The 18,604-nt window shown below is 39.3% G+C and overlaps 1 protein-coding gene across 4 annotated transcripts in view; it reads right to left on the bottom strand.

Moving 5' to 3' along the window:
• The window catches only part of LOC116728228 (roundabout homolog 1-like), a 104,546-nt gene that overhangs the window by 56,232 nt on the left and 29,710 nt on the right, over positions 1–18,604 (bottom strand). For all 4 annotated transcript variants that reach the window (XM_032576155.1, XM_032576156.1, XM_032576158.1 and 1 more), the window contains one exon: positions 10,267–10,593. In XM_032576155.1, coding sequence (XP_032432046.1) covers positions 10,267–10,593 — 327 coding nt within the window. The remainder of the gene's footprint in view (positions 1–10,266; positions 10,594–18,604) is intronic.

Here is an 18,604-nt window from a genome sequence, read left to right as displayed (position 1 = left end):
CAAGTGACAAAAACACTTTTTGCAATGTAGGGCAGAATTCATTGCCTCAAATGTGTACATGAAATTTGCATCTACAACAGTGTGTGGAACATGTTTATGTAATGTTGAGCACATTATTGGTCATTAAAGCTGCCAGTGAGGAGATTCAACAACAGCAGCTCCTTTATAAGCCTGTCTGCACATATAAATGTATTCCCAAGGGAAGAGAGAGAGAGAGAGATGCTCCAGAAGGGAGAGGAGGAGGGCAAAGATGGCAAAAAACAGGGGATGCAGAACTGACAACCAAGGCAGACTCAGGTAACGCTTGCAGTGTGTTGGTATTGTTAGTCTCATTATTCTGCTTTTCAACGAGAAACCACCCCTTCTTAGTCCTTTAGTTTGCTGGATGTTATAAATTACATCCACAGACCGTTAGAAAATATAGCAGAACAATCTCAGATTTCCATTCTGCATCTGTGCAGCTGATGTTGTTCAGCTCCTTAATAAAACACCAGCATGATTTTTAGATTCATTTTTGTCATTTTCTATGTTATTGCATGCTAAACATAACTACCTAATAATCTCTGTGATTTCGAAATACAATATTGCCTTGTACATGATACTGCAAACACTGCATGTCCGCTCTGATACAAAAGTATACTGTTCAGTAAATCTGATATCCCAGTTCTATTTAAGGATGAAGTGGAACAGGATGAAAGAAACTGATAGTCCAAAGTGCGCTGCCTATCTGAAAAAAAATAGAAGAAAAACCAGTCAATTGAATTTCAAAGCTCTGCAGTTGTCCCGTATTTAAAATACATTATGTATGCAAGGGAGGGAAACAAAACGAAGCATCCGCATCCAGTAGATTGCATAAGAATTCTGATTAGTTTAATGATAGTCAGAAAAGTTGGCATTTTAATCACAAACAATCATCGAACCACAATTACACAGCGCACCATCTGGAAGAGCACTCATTTTTCATTTTCATGCCTTGAAGGCACTGTCAGCGTTTGACTGAGATTTTTTTATTTATTATTTTGTTTTTGCTTTTTCTTGGATGATGTGATGCAGCTGCTCAGATCAGTTAAGACAAATAAAAATCTCTGACAGACAAAGTTGCAACCTTTGACCCCCCAAGGAAGTAAGAATCAGCCACAAGCATGGATGAAGTTGTAGCCTGTGACATTATGTAGCGATGGGCAGAGGATGGATAGCTCTAATATCTCACAAAAGGCTAAGCCATCCCTCTTTTCTCAGCGACAGCAGGATTAGTCAACTGCTGTAAGCCGTTAACTGCTATAAGCCTTGGCTCTGACAAACTCACAAGCGTGCGGTATGGCGGACGTTAGACGCATCTTGTTTTTCCTCAGCGCATGGTTTGTTGCATGTTGTGACTCGACGACGGGTTTTCCCTATTAATTAATTTTCGGTTGTTAGAAACAGTTTTGCAGCTATGAGCACATCACTGTTGATTACCTTTCCCTCTGGGAAGTTTCTGTTGCGCTGAGACAAATCAGCAGAGGAGTGAAGAGGAAAGGCGCACGCATGATGTCATGGTAAACCGACACAACGGGCGTGGAGTTTCATTGGGAAACAGATAAAGATCTAGCAGCTTTACTAATCTGAGGATGTGGGGAAAGGCGACCGGCACCGAAGTTCGAATCCGAGCGGGAAACAAGGAGGGGATTCATTTTCGGCTGTTCCTTTTAAAGGGGAAACAATCAGAGCTGAATATATTACAGTAAAATGATACCTGGCATGATACGGCTGGGGGGGGAGGGGAAGTAAGAGAGAGACACGAGAAAATTGGAGTGAGATGCCAAAAACCATGTGTGTAACATCACTGAAACTGTACCACCAGTTCCAGAGACATACATCACACAGAGTGTATGCAAAAAAAGAGTTTTGTTCATTTAAATCTTGCTGCTGTTATTGTTCTCTTAATCTCTTTCTATCACAAGCTACAAATGTGTTGATGCTGGAGCTCTGGTTATCAGTTTCAGTTCACTCATAGTTTTTTTTTGTGTGTTTTTCTCTTAATATTAAGCTAACACATGCCTTACAAATAGGCTGCATTCTGGTTTAATTGGCTGTATGCCACATAATTAGTCAGCTAAACCAGGAAAATTCCAGCAGATTGCAGTGGTTATGCCAGGTGGTGTTCAGCGACTTGCATAAACAATCATCCCTCTGAAACACGTTCATACGTCGTTGGGATGCCATCACACCCTTACAAAGTATTTCATCTGGAATTTATCTAACTCAAAGCAGTGCCTACTTGTGATTTGAAAGGAAAGTGATTGATTTATTTTTTTTTCAAAAATTTCCACGTATTAGTCTGTGAAGTTTTTATCCAGACTCATACTCCTCAATAAAATAAAAGCAAAGAAACCAAACAGATAAGGGAGGAAGCTTAGCTTATGATTAAGTTATAAATCAAATCTTAAGTTTTGAGCATCTTTTGAATTGATCATCTCACCTATCAAAACGTGGCTATCCACGTAAACTGACAAGTTGAAAAAAAGAGGGAATTAACTGCCTCCAAAGAAACTTTAAAGTGAAGTACTACAACATAAAATTTCAACAATATTACACTAACTTTTCAATGACAGGGTTGGATACTAGTTTCTCCTGTAATTCCCTTGGACACTTATAGATGTGTTATTCCAACCAGAGATTGTGAAGGACAGTCTTAATAAAAACGTTCTCAACCAAAAACTCCTTCTATGCTCTAACTTTGTGTTATCCTAAGTAGGCCCAGTTTCATTATTTGTGTCTAAAGACCTTTTTTCATACAAAGCAGAAATCATGTGCAAATTCCAACTCCCTGCCTGTTACAACTAACTAGGTAGTAGACAATACTTGGGATTGGACTGTCGGTCAATCGAGCTGGTCGGGCTGGTAAGGAGCATCTCTAAAATGTTTTAAAGTGGGTTGAAATAAAAAAAACATCATCTACATTTCAGGGGTTTTATAACTTATTAAAATGGTGAAATACTTGCTTGTATGCTTCTTAGCCTTGTACTTTAATGAATTTTTTTCCCTACAGACAGTTTAAATCCAAAGACCTCTCAATTGCTGTACTACCTGCAATGTGTTAGTCCTATTCATATTAATACAGCCAAATGTACATTTATATATGTACAACTGCCTATTGCCACACCTAATAGTTAATTTAGAAGATTTTATTGTCAACCTTCCTCCAACTCTGCTCGGTGGCTCAGTGGCAGAGGTATAGTTCTGCAAATGAACATGCAGATTTGAAGGAAAGCCCTTCCAAATAAACAACAGCTGTCGTTTCAATCAGAAATGCAGGCTGCATATGTAAAAATTTTGGTAAAGTGTGCTTTAGAGAGAGGAGAAGCATGAAAAAGCAAGATTCTGTCTTCTGGTTGTACTGTCTCACATTTCGGAGCCATATGCTCCATATCAGAAGCTCTTGACTACTTCTCCTCTCCTTTTCTCACAGTGCCGCCGCAAGCCAAGCAAGCTCTTCCCCTCCGCCCGACGCTCCGCCACAAATCTATCTTGTGGAAATGCTGAGCCAAAGGGAATATAGCAACTAAAATTGTTTAGACAATACTTGCAGCGCACTCACCCTGGTATCCAGACTGTAAACACAAACCAGCTGTCCCCAAAGTGTGATGCTTATTCACAGACGGCGCTAACCATGGGCCAACTCGGGGAGAACAAGGAAGCGGAAAATGGGATGAGAAACAGCCGGCCTCACATACTGTTACAGACAATTGGAAATAACTACAACTAGACATTTATGTCTTCCTGACAGGGAGGATTTCCAGTGTGTCAGTGCTTGTCTATCAAACAGTATCACCCATTGTCTATATGAAGTGAAAATGACAACTCTTTTTATGACATATATGCAGGTCTACTGCCACTTGCGCTGCTTCAACATGTTTATCCTGAGCGACTGCCGACTGGATGCTGACAGCAGCGGTGACAGGCATTTCAAGAGAGGAGCCATTAGTTAATGGAAAGGGGCAGGCAGAAAAGGTATCAGACCTCCGAGAAGCCACAACAGTCTATGCCCCTTTGTGCGTCTCTCATAGCCTCGCATTTTCAGCATGTGATTATAATAAGACTGGGCTTGGAGAAGGAAGCTTGCGGTGCATCCGGAAAGCATTCACAGCGCTTCTCTTTCTGTTCTTTCCCACATTGTGTCATTATTCCAAATTGTATTAAATTAATCTCTTGCATCAAAATTCTGCACATAAGCACCTCATTATGACAATGCGGAGAAATGTTTTTGAGATTTTGGCAAATTTATAAAAAAACATAAACTCAAGAAATCCCTTTTACATAAGTATTAATGACCTTTGCTTAACTTTGTTGATCCACCTTCAAGTCTTTTTGAACATGATGCCCCAAACTTAGCTCACCTATCTTGGGGCAGTTTTGCCCATTCTCCTTTGCAATTCTTCTCAAGCTCCATCAAGTTGGGTAGGAGATGTCTGGGCAGCCAATTTTAGATTTCTGCAGGGATGATCAGTCAGATACAAGTTTGAACTCTGGCTAGGCCACTCCAGGACATCCACAGAAAAGTTCTGAAGCCACTGTTTTTGGATCTTGGTCATGTGCTTTGGGTCGTTGCCCTGCTGAAAAATGAATCATCACCCCTATCCATTTACTACTGAGGTCAAGAGCTGACAAAATGTAATATGTCTTGGAGAAACTGCAAACTTTGTGATTGTACATCAGCATATAGAAAAGAAAACTACCGTTTTATGTTCATGACGTAGCGCCGACTTGACTGCAGTGACTTGGTAATGATGACATCATGAATGTTGTTTTAATTTTCTTTTACTTAGCATAGTTTAAGATTTAAGGTCAACCTTGCCCTCCCCATTACATCAGATATATAATTGTTTTTTGTTTTTTTTTACTGATTATTAAGTAGATTTAACCAGAGCTACATTTAGCATGTGTAATGCAAACTTTAACATTCACTTTTCCTTCTGGAACACCTTTAATCATTTTCCCCCACTTTATTTTCTGAGTTATTCAAAGTACAGTATAATCAAGGTGGCTTTGAATCGAAGGTTTGTTTACTTTCCACTGATTGAGCTCCAGATTATGTCAGTGGAACGTCTTTGTAACCTCATAAAAAAAAATTAAAAAAAACTGGGGCTGATTTCTGCCATGTTCCAAAACACTCCCAATTAGTTACAGTTTGTCAGAAAAGGACGACATGTTATGATTGCAGCACTGAAACAACCTATTTTTAGAAAATGGGGGAGAATGCTTTTCTCACATTCAAAGCGTTTTAATGGAGTCACTCAGAGATGTGTTTCAAGACCATTTTTGTTGTCATTTCTAAACACATTTCCATCCCATGGTGCTATTGCATCATTGTGATGATACACAGCTGTAAGAAAGAAAAAATTAAGCCCAATTTGGATTTTGACTTTCAATTTTCTTGCTTTCACCTTTTGACTAACAGTAATTTGACAATCACAGTTATTTACTTTAAGATGCCGACTTTTTCTTCCCTCATTTCGCCTCCATTTTCTCAGAAGCAGCATGGCCATGTGGTTGTGAGTCCTGTCTTGTGGCTCATTACTTCATCAGTGCAGTGTTATGGTTTAACCTCCAGTCCCAACCATAAACCTCACTTTCCTCCAGCAAATGGCAATGTCCAATTAGTTTAAGACTAACATTTACTCCTTCCTCTTACTGAACCTAAAAACTGTCCTAGTATCCAATAACCTTTAGAGTACACAGGCGGTGACTTTGCCTTCACCTCAATAAAGCGCTCCATGATTGAATCAAGTGGCTGAGGTCAATAGGACATATGTTCATTTCCCTGGGTCCTCCAGGGTCCCTGCTGGCAGAAAAAATATGCTGAGTGTCTTCTGTGACATTTATTGGATAGGAACCAAGTTATATCTCTCTTTTGCCTTTTTCTTATTCCTCTTTTGCTTTCAGTATGGACTCCACTGCAGTGTATGGGTGTGCATGCGTGGAAGTGGGCACGCACGCCACCCCCGCGTGCATGTTGTGTATAGTTACACAGTATTTCCACCCTGTGGTCACGCTTCAGGCACCGGCACATACTACATCTGTCAGTGTCTCAACAGCGTCACCTCAATTTTCTGCCAACAAGTCTTACTAGTGTGCCTTGAAGGACAGATACTTCTTTCCTCTCTGTATTCGATCGCCGTCTGTCTCTGTCACTCCTTTCCTCCTCACATCACTTTGCATCTGTCAGCTTTCAACGCCGTCTTTTGTCAGCCTCCCTCCCTCCCCCCTCACGTTTCATCATCTCCGCCTTACTTCGGCTAAATCAGGACAGCAGTGGGAAGAGTCGTAAAAGTCATTCAGATAATTAATGTGGAATTGAGCTGAGTTTTTTTCTTAAGTACCAATTTTTCCACCCTAATTTTCACATTTACTGCCATTCCTGAGTGATCAAATGACTAATTCTCGGGGGGATTCTTGATGATGTTCTGCTGTTTCTCCGCCTGCCTGGGTAGCTGACTCAATGAACCCATCAAGTTATTTAAAGTGACAAGATATTTGTGACAACGAGTCACGTAAATTTATTATGACCTGTCACTTTTATTTTTAGAAACAGGTTGGAAATCAGAAAATTCACTCAGTAAATTGAGGTCAAAGGGTTTTGCTTGCTCTGCTTTTTTTCTTTTTTTTTTTTTAAGGAAAAAACATCAAATCATGTGAAATTGTTTTAAAAAAATCTTGAGGAGATAATGTTAATCTTAGTATAACAATTTGACTTCACAGTAAGGATTGTCATGATGTGCCCTGCAAAAGTACTCGTTCTATTTAAATATTTGTGCATTTTATTATGTTGCATCCACAAATTTCAATGTACTTTACTGGCATTGTGTTTAATTGACCAAAAATAAAGTAAGAAAGTAGTGCAAAAGTGTAAAGTCGAAACAAAATTGTTTTCAAAACATTTTGGAAACATAAAAAAAAAGAAAAGTATTACATTTATGTGTGTTGTAGCTTCTACCTGTTTTTCTTCTAGGCTTGCTCTGCATTTAGCTCCATTTATCTTCACAGGAGTTCTGAACGGCTTCCATTTCTCTGCTGAAGAAAAGCATCCCCTCCAGCACGATGCAGCCTATGCTATGCTTCACTGTGGGGATGGTGTGTTCAGGGAGCGTTCCTTTCTTCCCACTTAGTTTAATTTGCCTACATGGCTTGTGACAAACTTTGTGGAAGACTTTTTATGTCTTTAGCTTAAAACTGACTATATTCGTGCCACTTTTTGCAGATAAGCCAGATTTGTGGAGCGCATGACTAATAGATGTCAATTCATTCATACCATTTCCTGCCTGTCACATTTTATTTTACTACCAAAAGGCTGCCTCATAAACTATTTAAACTTGGTGGGGGTTTCTCCAAGGCGTTTGTAGTTGTAAGCCAACTCAATGAGGCATGTGAGAGCAGACATCAAGATGGGACAAAACAGGAACTATCGTCTTATTTCAAAATAAAAATCTTAAATATGGATGCAACATGATGTCAAACTTTGACCCCTTAAACCATATCAGAGCCACATAATGATAGCTTTCACTTTCTAAGTCAGACGAAATCGCATGCTGATAGCAACGCTGTGAGACATACTTCACTTTGGCAAGAAATACCACAGCTTTTAATTGCGATGAGCTCTCATACCACAAGAGCTCTTCACATCCCAAGTAATCAGCATACAATACTCCAGTTCTGGAATGGCAAGTCAAATGTTTGTAATTTGTAAACTCGTCTAAATATTAAGGTGGTTTTAGGGGGCTAAGAGCAACAAAAAAATCTTCTCACAGCTTTCACAATTACCAGTTTTATAAATCTCAAGAGTTCAGTTTTGACCGGCCAAGAGTCTTTAAAAAACTGTTAGTGGCTAAGGGTTAGCTAATTGTGGTATTCACAGATGGCTAATAAATTATCAGTCTCTGAACTGTCACTGTTTATTCCTTGTACTTTGCACAGAGAAGGCAGCCACAAAAATGACAAATGTTTCTTAATTGTTTTTGCTGTCATCTCGCACAATTAGACATCTTTGTAAGATGACTGTCAACACAAGAGCTTCTCCCTAGTTCCATTCTTACTTCAAAATAACTGAGATTTGCACCGCAGTAGTTGCTAACTTTGGTAAGCGATTTCAACACTGCATGAAAACTAATCTAAAAAATAAAATGCAAAAGAGAAAATCAACCAATGTGTAAGGTAAGTCCTTCTTTTCCATTTTCTCCAGTCATGTGATCTCTTTGTTTCAGCAGCTTTTTCCAAAAGGCAGGTCTGTTTAACCACCTGGCCCCAGGGTGAGCCATGAATCTGTGTGACCTCTGAAGGATGAAGTAAGCAAATATAATTCATCCAAGCAGCTTCAACAAGTCTTCTCTGTGTTCCACCTCGACCCTAAAGCCTTGCAGTAAATTTTGTGAACTACAAGTAATAAACTCTCCCCCCCGCCTCCCAGAGACCTTGGCTTCCGAGGTCGGAGTGCTGATCTAGCATTACTGTGATACAGTTTGACCATCGCCTTCATTATGATGTAAAAGGTAAAACTTACACTGGAGGGCTGTCATTATTGTAAAACCTTGGTGCAAACCCAAGAGGTTGAAGCTGTGTAAGCTGACACAGCTAAGCAAAGAGGAAGCTTGACAGTAAATGATGGAGAAGTATGCTGTGTGCGCGGGCATGACTCTGGTTGTTAACCCTTGTCACTAACACCTCCCTCAATCAATGCCTTCTTTATGCGTGTTATTATCCAGTGTTTTCGGATTTGGAAAACCTTTGCTCCAATGGGATTTCATCCCCATGTGGCCTTCTTGATGAGGATATTTCTCCAAAGGTTGCATATACTGACCTTTTGCTCTTTGCCCTTTCTAAAGGCATCCTTCCATCACTGCATTTAACATATAGACATTTATTAGAGCTGTAAGCAACCTGATGGATTCCTGGTTGACATAAACCTATTCAACTGGAAGCACATCACACTTTTACACATGCATAGCTATGACTCAACAAGGCCGGGGAGTTTTAAAGTCTGTGCTATGTGTAAACAAATTAGTTCATAACTGTGAAGGAAAGCTATCATGTTGCCCTGCTGGATAGTAGGCCTTTGCACAAGGAAATTCTTTTGTTCACTCAAGCTTCTGTTTTTTTTCCAGGATTGTCCTGCATTTTAGTTTTCCCATGCAATTTGACCAGGTCCGTATCCCTTCAGAAGACAATAGTCCTCACAGCGTTTCGTATCTCGGCAAAAAGTTTAATATTGTTGTCATAATAACAGAGAACCTTCTTTTACATGTATGCTCTGTGGCAAACTTCAGGAACGTTCTTTCAACAATGGAAGGTTTCTTGCCACTATTGAGATGGCAATAGCAGAGCCAGTTTCCAAAACACAATGTAAAAACAGAATGAGGAGGTCATTCATTACCACTGATAAATTACAGCATGAGAGGACTATACGGATCCCCTGGTTGTATGTTTTTTTTTTTAATTTTTTATTTTTTTATTCGGGGGCTATCAGAGTAAAGGGGATAAACACAAATAAACATAATTTGTTTTCCTTTTTTTTTTTTTTAGATTTTGAAGCACCAGTGGCCATTAGTCAAAGCTATCCAGTGTGAGTCTGGATATTTCTGGCCAAGCATCAAGTGAATTTTAATTTTATTAAAATAAAATAAATAAAATAAAATTGACCAATGCATACAGATTTATCAACACTGTTAGGCTTTATATCCCTCTATAAATTCATCAAAACAAGGGTTTCTTTCTCTTTCATAGACAAGACAGTAAGAAACAAATATATATTCAGCTATTTCTTTAGCTCCCTAAGAAACAAAGAGATCTTTCAAGGTTTTTAAATAAAAGCGTAACACCCATATTCACACCACCAGATATCAACATTTTACATAATTTTGAGAGAAAAAGCTGGACATGCAGCAATAACCTCGAGGTTAGGGATCAAACCCCTGACTATTACGTTAATAATAGTCATAATAGTGGCCCTGATATACTGGTCGTATACATTGTCACTCTTGTTTATGAACTACTTTGTGTCAGTGTATCATAAATCGCAATAAACAACATTGATTTAAATGTTATTTACTGTAAGAATGTGAAAAGGATATTTTTCGCACGTTCTCGCTATGCTGCTGTATGTTAAATGTTTTTTGTTTTATTTTTGTGTGTGTGTAGATTTATTTTATAGGACTATTTTCAGTCAATGTGTTCAAACAAAACTGGTTAAAGTCAACACAATCAGAGAAAAAAAAAAAAAACAGCGGCACTTACTAGCTACTTCCAGGGATGCATTGTGACTGATCGCCTGGCCCAGATAATTTCGGGCCACACAGACGTAGCTGCCGTCGTCTGGCTTGCTCCGACGTCCGTGAACGATGCGCAGGAAGAAGAGGGATCCGCTGGGCAGCAGCATGCGGTGGGAGCGCGGGTTGTCTCGGTCCGTCTCAACGCGCTCGCCATCTTTATACCATTCCACTGTCGGGGTTGGACGGCCCTCTGCCTTACAGTTGAGCGTGGCTGGTTCCCCTTTAGACACAATCAAGTCAGAGGGGTGCTCTACAATCCGGGGTGGGAAGTCTTCCTGTCGGAGACGAGACCCTAGAAAGGGAAATAGGGAAATTAGCTATGTATTAATTCTGTAGGTTAAAGTAGAACAAAGAACATGTTACAACTAAGAGCCATGAAGAAATATACCAAACAATCCCCCTGGTAAAGGTGACTAAGAGAAGAAGGCAATTAATACAAGAAATGTGAATGATCTATTATTCATCTTCGATAATAGAATTACCACATAAACATGCAATAGAATCTAAATCTTTTGTTTTAGCAGCTACAATCTCATCAGATAATGTAAATTACAGTAAAAGAAAATTCAGCAACAAACGTAATGATGTGTGGAATCTCTCAGGAAGCAATATGTCTCAAAATATGAGACAGATGTCCTTGAAAAACAATAATGATATAACTTTATACCGCTTTGGAAAAGCTCCGAGGCTGAATTTAAATAAGATAAAAGCATCACGCATGACTGTTCTGACGGAATGATGTTTTCCTTTGCTTCAGCTTTTCCCAAGAAAAGCCAACTTTTCATTTTTGCACGCCTATGTAAACTTAAACTCTAAATTTTTCATGCACTTCTATCACTCACTGATACCCCTTACACCATTTGAACCCAACTCCACCACAGCCTGTAAATAAGACATAGAAATATGAATCAATACTTCCAACCACACAAACACTAACAACCACAAAATCCCCTTTAATCCCTGATTCACTGCTGAGATGTCAATCAATCCGCTCCCTCCACGAAGCTGTGCAAGGCGGATTCCCACTGAGGCTGAGGACAAACAAACCCCCCTAATGACTTCCAGGTACACAACTCTGATGCCTCTGCACATCTAACATTGCATTCATCTCTTTCCAGCCCACCCCAGCACAGTTAACCTCTCACACTGTGCCACTTCCTATCCTGTAAACACCCACAACCCATCTCTTCCTCTCATTTTTCTGTAACATTACCTAAAGCCGGGAATTTCCTTCATTCACTGTAATCCAAACAAGGCTAAAAGTGCAACAGAGTGCTAAAAACGAATGACAGAAACTCATTTTTCATTTGTGAACACACTCACTGGTCACTTGTTAAGTACAACTAGCTCATACCATATTTGACCACCTCTTGCTTTTGAAATTGCTTTCATTTTTTGTGACATGGAGTTTATCAGATGATAGAATCACTTAGTTCCAGCAGATTTGTCGGCTGCAAGTCCATAATGCAAATCTCTCATTCCACAACATCCCAAGTGGCCTCTGTTCGATTAAGATCAAGTGACTAAGGAGGGAGCTAGAGTATACCAACACCCACATTATATTTGAGAACAGAGAAGCGATTTGTGCTTTGTAATGTGGCTTGTTTTTCTGCTGGAAATAGCTAAATAGTTGATGGTGCACTGGGTTCATTAAGGGATGGGTATGGTCACCAACAATACTCAGGATGGGGCGATTAAATAAGGTTACATTGGTTCTAAGGGGCCCAAACTGTGACAACAAATATCCCCGCTACCATAACACCACCAACACCAGCCCAAACTACTAATAGTTTGAAGCCATGCTTTCATGTTGTTTATATCAAATTCTCACCTATCTGAATGTCATATTTGAAATGAGGACTTATTAGACCACACGACATATTCAACCTGTTACTGTCTGATTTTGGTGAAGTGCAGCCTCATTATATTTGTTTTTAGATGACTTGTGTCTGACCTGGTGTTTTATTCTTGTGCAGGTTGCTCATCTGCTTTGAGAATCAACGTATTACGGACAAACAACAATACGTGGTAATAAACCACTCTTAATTGTGTGTAAAGAAAGTTAACAAAAAAGATAGTTGTGTGAGAAGATCCCAGCAGATGAAAACAAACAGTCAGACCAGGCTGTCAGGCATCAACAGCCAAAATCCCTTAAATTTCCCATTTTTTCCCATTCTGATGCTCAGTTTGAGCTTCAGAAAGTCATCTTCAGCATGTTGAAATGCCTAAATGCATTGAGTTGCTGTCATGTGAGTCATATATTTTCTAATTGTGTTAATAATCAATGGGATAGGTGTATTTATTAAACTAGCAAGTTAGTATACATCCAATGGCCAGTCCTGAGTGGCATTCGTACGGTCAAATTCCAAACAAATGTAGAATTTTTCTTTTAATTAGATGCAGCAACACTAAGAATACATTATATTTTTGCACTTTTTTAATTTTTGAGAAAATCTGATTGAACAAAGAACCCTTATTAAAGCATTTAGGAAATAAGAATTGGTCAGGAAAAGTCTAATCATTGCACTTTTAGTAAACACCGAGTTCTGAATACAGAAATGTGTTATTCAAATCAAAATACTACAAGATACTTAGGAAAACATTACTGTAGATGTCATGTTTCCACATCTTACTGCATTGTAATTCCATGTCAGCAGTGCTTTTGCTGTTTATCTGATGTAATACTGTTGGGACACATGTTGGTTCTTTCCATGGGGCTGACAACAGAAGCTTCCACAGCTTTTAGCCGGGCCTGACTGTAACGTGTCAGTGGCCTTGGAAAACAGATAATCCCTACCATGCTCTAGTGGTGAAATCCTACATTCCCTTTGCACCCAGTAATACCCACACGCAGGCATTTAGCCACACTGATAACACCTTACAAACTGAGAGAAGGGTTTGTGGTGTAGTTAATCACTTGTGTGTTTTCACACGTGTATTTACTGCTTTCCAGAAGCTGATAAAAGAAAACAGGATCTTATGTTGCAGCCTTCTATGTCAAAGAACAAGTAAAAAAGAAGAGCGTAAGATACATGCATAGGCTCACTATTAGAAATTTTCAGGTTTTGCAACCAAAATATTTATATGTAAATATAATATTTCTGGTATGGCAAGTCAAATGTTCGTTATTTGTAAACTCGTCTAAATATTAAGGTGGTTGAAGGCGGCTTTCCTCAGTGTGACCGCTGAGGAAAGATTCTGCGTGAATCTGAAATAACTAATAATTTCTGGCGTTCTTTCCTTTACAATGCAATAAGTGATTGGCTTAAATCAAAATGTGCATTCTTATGAAAATCAAAGTTTAACAAACGCTTTCTAAGCAAAGGCATCCAAAAAATATTTACAGTGGACTATTCAGGCTATTCGTAGGTCAGTGTATGTGGATGTAGCTGTTCGCTGATTTTTATGAGGAACGTAACTCCAAATTATTCGCTCAAAATTCACACACTTGCAGATTTTCGCTAAAACATTCAAAATATAATGCAGCTAAGGTAGCTGAAATATCTAAGCGCAAAGCTACTTAGAGCCATATGCTTTTTGCTGGCATTTGTGAAGCAGCTAATGGACCTTACCAGAGGGGCCGCTTTTCATTGGCTGATGCCCATTCTACGTGGTCACGTGCGTGGCCGTCTCACAAACACACTTAGCTTCCCGTTAGCTAAGTAACAGCATAATGGCAGAACTGATACAACTTCTACACCTTGAAGCCTGTCTGCTACACAGTCTTACGTTAGCTAAACAGATCAATATGCCAATGTGTCTGTATCTGACATACACTAAAGATTTTATTTTAGCAGAAAAGGCTTTGGACTAAACTGTTACTCGTGTTAGCCACGCTAGCATCAAGTACAGCTAGTCAAGCAACCATCGCTGTGTTCAGGGAAGCGCTGATTAATAATCGAGAAATAAATATCAAGCCTGGAAACTTGATATCGTGACGGACTGAATGTTATGTTTTTAACGTCTTTGCTCGGCTTGCGGGGCGCAGGCGGTTACCACGGTAACAGGTGTGCTTAAACTACAAAGAGAGAGAGAGAGTAAAAAGGTAGGAGTGGTTTTGAGTTGATCACCTGTTCGGGTTATTTTACCTTTGTTTACCTTTGCTGTGGCGCATTACAGCCGCTGTAGTTTCTAAACGTTGGACTAATTACCTCGTTCGTTTGTGAGTTTACGTCATTCACAACAAACATCAAATAGAACAAATATATTTCATAAAATTTTAACAAACAAATGGCTTCTACCGCGATTATTATGTGAAATCCAATTAATTATATCCCAACTTCAGAAGATTTGCCTTTACCTTTACAGAGCTCTTTGGTTCCTCCTATCAGTCTGTAGCTTCTCATATTGACGTCATCAAACCAAATGTCAGATCTACCATAACTGACTGACACCTGCTGGCCTCAGGTTTGCAACCAGCTTGTGACTGAGAAACCAGTAACCTCCTCCCAGATGATGACATGAACTTGTTAGTTCCTATGTCCATTGTAGTGGATGATATATTGTGAAAATCTGGTAGAAATGATGCACTAATGGAGTCATGTTTACATAGAAACAACGCGCTAGGCTTTGCTTGTGAGACTTGCGGTCACGTGGGGCGGGTGGGGGCGGAGCTTCTTCTTCTTCTTCTTCTTTAGATTTTAACGGCAGCTTGCATCCATTTACGTTGCACTACTGCCCTCTATTGCCTCCTACCACCTACACCTCAAATTCTCTTAAAAATCCCAGTGTTTTTTAAAAAACGAAAAATCTTCTTTTTCCCCTCAATACTATTCAGCTGACCGATCACCTTCTCAAATTTCAATTCCCTACTAACACCTAGTTCTGTTTTTAATAATCTTCTTTGACTTGCCTATTTCCTACATCTAATCAAAACATGTTCCAGGGGCGGAGCTTGGTAAGGTCCATTCATTTTCCTTCGCACTGAGTGGCTGTACCCCTCAAAAGAAGAGATAAAACTAGACGTTAGCTTCTGCTGTAGTGCTTAAAACTGAACATTTTAAGGCACACTGAGATATATGTTTGGTTTGAACTATTAAAAGAAGCAATTTTGTGTTTTTGGAGGGGGTCTCAAGTATTCATGGATGCCATCTATAGCTCCCACGAATATCGCGGTCCACTACATTGTTCTGACACTGAATACAATCACGAGTAAGATATTTATTTTAAAATGGGTACAGTAGATGTAACGTACATAACATCATTTTGGGAAAAGTTGCAAACTTGCTGTTTTCTATACAGAGACCTCCAAAATTCTAGGTACTCATAGTAATTCTTAAAGTAAATATTCGCCAGGTAGACTCGATAAGCCCCTCAAAAAAAAATAAAAAATACTCTGCACACTGTTTGTCAGTGACAAAGGAGAAAACGAGGAATCCTATCACATAGGTGTACACGATAACTTTAAAATACCTAAAGAAAATTAAAACTCCTTTCTGGACACCAAAGTAAAGAAAGGACAGTCAATATTGCCCACAGAGCTGCAGGGAAGAAGTGTAAATATTTAATATCAGAACAATTCTCCACACTGTCTAGACAAGTAAAGAGGTATCAGAACAATACAAACAAGACAGAGACTGTGGCCTTTGGTCCCTGTTTACAGCACACATGCTGCTTTTCTTGTTCTTAATTGTGTTGGACTGATGCCTGGGGGTCCGCACAAGTCCCTAAGCTCCTTGGCATTACTGAAAGGCAATATCAGTCTGCCACAAGTGGGCCCCCAAAAGACCAGGCTTTATCTGCAAAGGGCCAGCAGCCAGCATGAAATCAGTATGCAAAAACATGCACACAGGTGCACAATGAGGTACATGCTTCCAAACCAAAGGCAATTTGTTGCACATTTGCAACAACAGAACAAGTCTCTTTTTTTTTCAGTTTGATGCAGTTCTGTTGTTTTGTGGAACCGATGGGGTGGGTTAGAAAAAGACAGTGAGAAAGGAGCTTAGCGAAATCTTTTGTCTTCATAAAACCAAGTATGAAGAAAACTATCTTTATGTGGCAAATTGGAGAATGAGCTTAATTTCAGTTTCTCATAATGAAACTGGAAGCTCCAACACAAATACCATGATTCATCATTACTATATTCTAAGTGATTGTGTATATGCAGTTGCAGTAACGAAAGGTTTTATATAGTGATGCACTGATTAAGTGGCTGATTTATGTGAAATATTACATTTTTGTAAAGCTTTGACTTGCCTACACTTGTTTTAATAAATTCTGGTTCCGCTTTAAGAACTATAACATCAACAGATACAAGAAAAGCATAAAAATATTTTTTTTCCTGCCTTCCTCCTATGAGTAGTCCACAATTAATAATTACTAAGATGAATGCCACTGTGTGAAGAGAGCAACAAAAAGTAGTCTCTGTATGTATATTAGATAGATTCTTCCTTTTTGGCTAAAAAAACATTTTCAAATCCATGTTCTGCTACCAACAGTGGTTACAAGATCTTAAGGGTAAAACCAGCCATCTTTTTTGTACCGCAATCAACCTTCTTATTATCCATTTATAGTCTTGCTCTCTTCCTCCCACAATTTATGAACATAACATGCATCATGCTGTACAAAATACAATATTAACTTTGAATCTGCTTCACTCAGTAACAGTATCCACACAGAGACGTGCCTTTGTCAGAATGATCTGGTAACGGTTATGGTGCATTCACTGATCATAAAAAGATTGAACTTTTTGGTTTCCAGTTGTCTGGTCAACAGTCAGAACTACGGTAAGCTAGACAACAGCCAGCTGTGATCAGCAGCTGATTTCTCAAAATCATTCTATTTTTAGACACAAGTATTCTGGGAGGTGTGTAAACCTTACATTCGTCTCTGCCATACAAGCTCACATCTATTTTGATATGATCAACAAATACAATAAAACTGCATGAGACAGGAGTAAAAATAAATTACAGACACACATTCCTTTGAGTCTAGGTATTCAAACTGTAAAAGTGGAACGCAGAGAAGAAAGTATAAGGGCATACATTAAAGGAAGAGGAAAAAGGCAGCTTTTGAAAAAACAAATGATCACCCTACTCACTATAATTTCACACAGCAAATGCAATTTTCCTCAGTCCTGGTGGTCGTACATGAGCCCACCCAGGTGCAGTTCAAAACATAACAATATTTAGAACGCACTGAAGACAACCAATGTGTCAAACTATAGACATATTTAGAAACAGAATTTCCCTTCACTATCTCATTAACGTCCTTTGTGGAAGACACACATATTGATCGTTCACATTGTATTGATGTGAACGCACCGACGAAGAGCCGGGTTTCAGAAATCTACTCAGATTCATAGATGCAATCCTGAAAGAATGTGCATAATTGTCTCTTTGTGGTTTATCCAAACAAGACAGTCATTGAAAAGCAGTTGGTGACATTTATGAAGCTAGAATGCTCCAGACATACTGTCACCCTTTGGCGCTGCTAAAAGCTGACTGACACAATCAGACTGCTTTGTTGAGACGACGAGAGGCGCAGCGGTGGTTAAATTTCAACCTGCTATGGTTCTAGAGATCTTATGCCTTAGTGTAAGCGCCTTTTTTTTTTTTTTTTTGCCGAGCAGAGGCCTGAATCAGCTAATAAAGGAATGGAGATTTTCTGTGCGACTTAGCGAAGAAGAAGAAATAGAACGTCTTGTTAAAGCAACCCACTTTTTTCAAGCTGCAAAGGTCATTTAGTCGCTCTTCTTTGAGACACCAAGGGTTACATCATTGATCAAAGTGCAAACTTTTAATAGCAAGCAGAGATTTCCAGAAGCTTCGGTGGTTACGGCTGTGGTTTTGTAAGTCAAGTTGCACCACACCGGAACAATAAAGGAAGGATAACGGAGGATAACGAGAGAAGAAAAATGACACATGAGAGATTTGAGCTGAAAGAGCATTTCAGAGACACCAGTGACATGTAAAACCAATTGAGCCCAACAACATCAAAAAGTGTTGTTGGAAGAGAGAGATAGTCACTGGAACAAAAACATTTTCACACCACTTACTGTTTTATGATTTTGGTCATCTGCTTTAGAAAAATTCCAACTCAGAAAATAAAAACATAAAAAAGACTTTAATGGGCGCGCTGTGGTGGCGTAGGGGATTGCGCAACCCACGTTTGGAGGCCTTGAGTCCTCGATGTGGCCGTTGCGGGTTCGATTCCCGGACCCGGCGACATTTACCACATGTCTTCCCCCCGCTCCTTCTCCCTTCCCTGTCAGCCTACTTTCATATAAGGGACACTAGAGCCCACAAAAAGACCCCCTGGAGGGGAGGAGAAAAAAAGACTTTAATTGGGTGTTTATAAGAATA

Source organism: Xiphophorus hellerii, chromosome 11 (assembly GCF_003331165.1).
Source record: "Xiphophorus hellerii strain 12219 chromosome 11, Xiphophorus_hellerii-4.1, whole genome shotgun sequence".
Classification (NCBI taxonomy): domain Eukaryota; kingdom Metazoa; phylum Chordata; class Actinopteri; order Cyprinodontiformes; family Poeciliidae; genus Xiphophorus; species Xiphophorus hellerii.
Note: the sequence above shows the minus strand (reverse complement) of the source record. Positions and strands in the feature narration are given on the sequence as shown.